Genomic DNA, 6,206 nt, shown 5'->3' with positions numbered 1-6,206 from the left:
GGAGTTCTTCAGAGAAAGGGCTTAAGTTTGAAACACTGGCATCATTTTCTTCCTTATGCACCTACCTTGAGGTTTCCTTCTCCCCCACCCACTCCGGTGATTGCTGCTTTCCCATTTTCTTCTTTGTGGTTACCCTAAAGACAACAACCAGAAAGTCCTATCTTCACATAATAAAATGTGTTAGTCTTTAAAGTGCCACAATACTCTTTTGCATAAGGGTGTACTACACAACACTCTTTTGCATAAAGGTGCTGTTTGCATAAGAGTATCTGTGCTACAAATGTAAAACAATGCAGTCACTTCCCGCAAGGAACCCTGGGAACTATAGGGTGGCTTCTCTGTCGGAGATCCCTTGGCCCCTAAAGACAGTTACAATTCCCAGGGTTCCATGAGACTGGAAATTGTGACAGTACAGCTCCAAAGTGGGAGTAGATAATAATAATAATACAGATTTGGTGGGCTGGTAGAGAATGGCCTGTAGATGTTGAAAAACCTCAGAAAGAACATTTTTCAACTCTGAGCATATCTACGTTAGAGAAGGAAAGTTATGTATTCTTTTATAGAACAAATAAGCACATCATGAGTCCACAATCTGTACAGTACTGTTGAATGAAGTAGAAAACGTGGTTGGAGAACTATCATCAGTCTTGAATTGTATAAACCCATTAGCACACGTTAACATGCTGGATGTATGAGTTGTTTCTGTCAATGCATCTGTGCCTTTAACAGCTGTGCAGCTTCCCTGCATGGAGAGCAATGACCTGAAAGAAGGAGCACCTGCCACATTTTCTCTCTTCACACAGCTATTAAAAACACGAATTCTGTCCCACCCCACCCACAAAAGGTGGTACGTTGCCAACAACTTTGCTTCCGCCTGGGCTTGTGTAGCTTTAAAAACACATAAATAGGCAAAAATTCAAAAGGGTTTTACAAACTTCTGTCATACTACAGGCTGCTCTTTTCCAGAAATCCCTCAGAGGCTGAGTTTGGATGACGCGCTAATCAATGGTGTGTGTGTGTGTGTGTGTGTGTAATAGGGGCAAAATGGAAATCAACCGTTGATTAGTGTGTCGTCCGAACTCAGCCTCTGACTAGCTCCATCTCTCCAAGATGCCAGGCACTGGCTGAGTTCCGACGACACACTAATCAACCATTGATTTCCATTTTACTCCTATTACACACACATACCATTGATTAGCAAGTTGTCCGAACTGAGCCACTGGTTTTCCCCAGCTCTGTTAGCGGAGGTCTCTTAAGCAGAGGGGCCAGTGACTGAATCTGGAAACAGTGCATGCAAAGACTGTGCCCTATTACCAAGACAGAAGCTCTGTATGTCTAGGCATAATATATAAAAATGCACCCAGATAATAATAATAATAATACCCCCAATCAGGCTGCAATTGTATAGATGTTTACCTGGGAATAAGTCCCATTGAACTGAATGGAGCTTAGTTTTGAGTAGACACACTTAGGGTTGCACTGACAGAAAATTCCAATCTTTGATAGGCAGGATTGCCACCTTTTTCCATGTCAAAGGTCTTGTGCCATTATAGCTGCATAATAGTCAGGGTTTCAACAGGTAAAAAACTTCACATCACAATATCTCCATATTGATTGGCAGCCTGATCCTCCATAGTCACCCCACCCAAGAAATCCAGATTATACCTCCAGGATATGTATACTTGCATCCCACTTTTCTACTATTATACTGAAAGGAGTTAATACTCTGGTTATAAACCCCATCATGAAACACAGGCATCTCAAACAACCAAACAAACCACTCATTAAAAACTCATAGTTGAGTCTACAGGGCATGAGTGCAATCCTATGCAAAGTTACTTGAGAGTAAGCACCATTGAACACAGTGGTGCTTACTTCTGTCTGTAAAAGGTCCAGCTTGTAAAACATATAGAGATTTAACCAAAGATCTTCCACCCTGATGAAATGCGACCATTTAGCTTAGAATTCGAAATGGAAACAATTTTGCAAAGAGGTGTTACCATTTAAAGTGCTAGGGGTGAAGTAGGAACTCTATTAAAAAAGAAAGAAAAGAAAGAGGCATCCAGACTCTGATGGATTATTTCTCTCATTCTCTGTCTTTGTGCTAATCTGTCATGAACAGTGGTACAACCTGAAAGCCAGGGAGACTTTCACCTCATTCGCTTACCAGAACAAAGGCAAGTGTGTGGGAGGGTCTTCTGTCAATGACCATGCTGTTCCAACGGATGACAACAATGATGACATTGCTTCTGCTCCGAATAACATCCCAGAACGGTATTCCTCTGAGTTTTCGCCTCCACTACACCACTACCAAGGTCCCTTCCAACTTTAAAATTCTATATGACAAGGATTGTAGAGCCTTTTTGGCTTAAAGGCAGGATAAAAATGCTAAAATAAATAAATTGGGAACATGTGGTCTTCCAAATGTTGTTGGACTGCAATTCCCACCATTCCTCACTGTGCTGGCTGGGGTTGATGAGCAGTGCAGTCCAACATTTGGAGCACTACACGTTCCTCACTCCTGCTCTGTGATCTCCACCTTCCTGTTTCAGCCTGCCATAGAGTCATTTTTGTCACCCACTATTTGAAGAGTATAGAAATGAAATGAATCAGAGATAAGTAGCCACGTCTCTGTGATTCACCACTCCAATTCTTTTTAATGAAATTGTCATGTGTAATCTCCCAAACAGATGAGGGAGAGGGAGAGGGAGGGGGAGGGGGAGGGGGAGGGGGAGGGGGAGGGGGGGAGAGAGAGAAGCAAAACTATAGATCTTTTTGTTTGCTGTCCCTTTAACAAACTCTCAGCTATTTGCTCCACCTCTACCAGGAAATAAACTCTTCAGGGAAATTCCTATCTGAGGCTGCAAGCTCGGGGAACTCAGCTCTCTGCGTGGTAAGGGGTGTGGTTCCCCCCTACTCTTTATCAGCTAGCAGATCCTTTCCTTGGCATAGGTTTTGGAGACTATCTTTGGAGTGGGGAGGCTGGATAGTTACAGAAATTTATGAGAGCTCTGATTTTTCACTTATTTCTAAGAAGCTGGGTGGGGAACTTTAACTCTTCCCTAAAATGGCAAACCTGAATCGTTTGAGGAATACAGATACAGTGGGTTTTTGGTTTTTTCCCTGTTGGTGGATATGACGAAATCTGATTTGTTTTGCTTTCTTCCAGAGCTCAACTCCCCTTGAACCCCTCCAGAAGGCAAGTCTAAAGATATTTTCAACAGGATTCAGGTTTGCCCATCTCCCTTTCTAACTTTTCTCTGTTCATAGTTATGAGGTGTCGGGTTGCTCTCCAGTTCCCATGGATATGTCAGGAGGCCGTGATTTTCATACGTGGAAGTGGGTGGGTCCCTTTAACGGCTCCTCAAGGATGCGGAATGCTGCATAATAGGTTTTGGGTACAGGCCAAGATGCTTCCTTTAGTTTGTTGAAGAGTTAAGTGCAGTAGAGTTTATTGGTTTACCATGGCTGGATAGGAAGAGACATCCGCAAAGCCCTTCCTGCTTGGGGTGAAAGGGTCGGTGGTGTGCAGGTGAAGTATTTCCTATAGCAGTGTGTTCTTCTGAGCCATTCAGTTAGACTTCTAATTGGCTGTTATATTACACTCCCTTTGTAATCCCCATCAGAGGACAAAATGGCAGCCGAATCGATCATCCGGATCCCTCCGTACCATTACACCCATGTCTTGGACCAGAATACGAATGTGACTCGCGTGGAGGTGGGACCCAAGACCTACATCCGCCAGGACAATGAGAGGTGAGCAAACAGAGGCCGTGAGTGGGTGGCCCTGAGGGGATGCAGGGGCCAACCAATACCTGTTTGGCTTATCAGGCAAATCTTCCTCTTCGCAACAGTTCTGCCCCCACAGTGGAAGAAAAATTCCCAGCTTTCCTCCAGGCCTTCTGTGATTGGTAGAGGGCATGAGGAAGAGGGGAAAACTTTTGCGGGAGAACAGAGAGTGGGATTAGTGTTTGCTGTTTGCTGTCCTTATGCAAAGCTTTCTGCTGTCAGGGATGCTCGGTGTCCCAGAGCTTGCATTAAGCAGGGCGTTGGAATAGATCGAGCCTCATGTGGCGCAGAGTGGTAAAGCAGCAGTTTCTGCAGCCGAAACTCTCCCCATGGCCTGAGTTCGATCCCAGCAGAAGCTGGTTTCAGGCAGCCGGCTCGGGTCAACTCAGCCTTCCATCCTCCCGAGCTCGGTAAAATGAGTACCCATCTAGCTGGGGGAAAGGTAATAACGGCCAGGGAAGGCAAAGGCAAACCACCCCGCTATAAGGCCTGCCAAGAAAACGTCAGCGAAAGCTGGCGTCCCTCCAAGAGTCAGTAATGACTCAGTGCTTGCACGAGAGGTTCCTTTCCTTTCCTGGAATAGATCAGAGGTGCTGAACCTCTTTCAGCCTGAGGGCTGGATTCCATTTCAGAGACACTGGGGGGGGGGGGGGGGGGAGAGACATATTCAAGAGGTGGGCGGGGCCAAAGGCAAAAGGGGGCAGGGCCACAAATGCCAGCCTATTCCAGCTTAAAGCTCTTGCTGCCACTAAGCGATCAGAGAAGAATGCCAATCAGACAGCTTGGTTGTCAGGGGAAGGGGCGTATAGTGCCTGGGAAAGTGGGCAGGGCCTTCTGGGGGAAACCCCTAGAACCAGTTTGAGACAGCAGGAGGGATGGATTTGGCCTGCAGGTTTGAAATGGGCTATTTCCAACTTCCTGTCCAACTCTTACGATCTTGCAGAAAGATTTGGAGAAGAACAGAAGCAGCAGGTTTTCTTCAGCTGCTTCTGTCTTTCTCCAAAGTTTCTTGCAAGTGAGCAAAGATCCCATTTCTGTCGAGCTCTCTAGTACTAGCTAGTGATGCTTAGGGTGCAATCTTATGCATATTTAGACAGAAAAGAGTCCTACAACTCCCAGCATGCCCCAGGCAGCAAAGCTGGCTGAGGAATGCTGGGAGTTTTAGGACTTTTTGTCTAAATTTGCATAGGATTGCATCATTAGAGATCTTAGGATATCATGTGGTATAGAAGTAGTATGTATGCATGCATGTATGAATAAATAAATAGTACAGGGGCAGGCAGAATGTAGATCAGGATCTACTGGTAGGTCTCTGGGTGGTTTGCAGTAGATCTCTTTAACGAGAGCGAGGCTAAAACAACAACAAAGAGCCTCTGCTATGGCTCTTTTTGCTAATTGCGTATCTCTCGGCCTCAGTGTTCCTTATCTGTAAAATGGGAGTACTAATTGATTACTTTGGCCAGGTCTTTCTTCACAGAGAGATTTGTGTATATCCTAGGATATAACTCAAGTGGTGCGGTAGATACCGGCCTCTGCCCCCTAAGCCACCATTTTGTGTAGACCTCCATGTTCTAGAACATAAGAAAACATGCCTGATTTCTGCCCACCTCTGTTCTACTAAGCACTGAGAACGGTAAGGACAGAAACAGTGGCAGAAATCCTTGCTGTTTCTGTTATTAGCTAAATGGCAGCATTGCTCTGGTCTGTCTTGCCAGGGGGCAAGAGGCACTTGCCCATGGCGAGTTGGCGATCAGTATTGTTGATGCCTGAGTGGATGGTTAATCTGTCAGCCCAGCTGCCTGGGAAAGATGGGAATCCCAACACATCTGGAGGGCAGGCATGTCTCTAAGTAGCTTAGCACTCTAGGAAAGGTGGCATTTTGGTGCTCTGGTAGATGTGCCACCCCTGTGGTCCCCCTCCTCTTTTCACTCCCCTCCATGGTTCCTCTCTCTTCTCTCCCTCCCCTCCCAGCCCCCATTGCTCCATCCACTTCTTCTCCAGCCCCCGCCCTCCTCCTCCTCCTCCCTTTCTGAAAGTATTGGCGAAATGGCTGCCCATTTCACATAATAAGCAGGTGGTTGAGCCTCGCTCTTGGTTTCTTCAACCTCCTCTGCTGTTTCTGCCAGCCATGAAGGACCTATAAATCCAGGATCCTAGCTAACCCTTTGAATTCTTCTTCTCTCCCCCCACCAAAAAAAACCCTCTCATATTCCAGGATCATATTTCCTCCTGCGAAGATGGTGATGGTTCCCCCACGCTTCTACTGTATTGTCCGCAATCCAGTGGTTCGTGGAGTAGATGCTGTGGTCCAGCTCGATGCTGTGGGCCAGGTGCGGCTCAGACATGCTGACCTAGAGATCAGATTGGCTCAGGACCCTTTCCCTCTGTACCCAGGGGAGGAGCTAGATCAGGTAAGG

General features: G+C 46.2%; 1 protein-coding gene across 4 annotated transcripts in view; it reads left to right on the top strand.

Annotated features, from left to right (window-relative positions):
* The first annotated feature begins 308 nt into the window (after positions 1–308).
* The window catches only part of MVP (major vault protein), a 30,737-nt gene continuing 24,839 nt past the window's right edge, over positions 309–6,206 (top strand). Inside the window, exons 1-4 of one of the 4 annotated variants that reach the window (XM_063138211.1) lie at positions 309–368; positions 3,170–3,231; positions 3,627–3,756; positions 6,005–6,200. In XM_063138211.1, the coding sequence (XP_062994281.1) occupies positions 3,635–3,756; positions 6,005–6,200 (318 nt within the window). In that variant the 5' untranslated portion in view covers positions 309–368; positions 3,170–3,231; positions 3,627–3,634. Of the gene's footprint in view, positions 369–2,257; positions 2,275–2,819; positions 2,894–3,169; positions 3,232–3,626; positions 3,757–6,004; positions 6,201–6,206 lie in introns of those variants that run through there. The other 3 variants (XM_063138212.1, XM_063138209.1, XM_063138210.1) reach the window with 3 other exon arrangements.

This window comes from Elgaria multicarinata, chromosome 11, assembly GCF_023053635.1.
Source record: "Elgaria multicarinata webbii isolate HBS135686 ecotype San Diego chromosome 11, rElgMul1.1.pri, whole genome shotgun sequence".
Taxonomy (NCBI): domain Eukaryota; kingdom Metazoa; phylum Chordata; class Lepidosauria; order Squamata; family Anguidae; genus Elgaria; species Elgaria multicarinata.
Note: the sequence above shows the minus strand (reverse complement) of the source record. Positions and strands in the feature narration are given on the sequence as shown.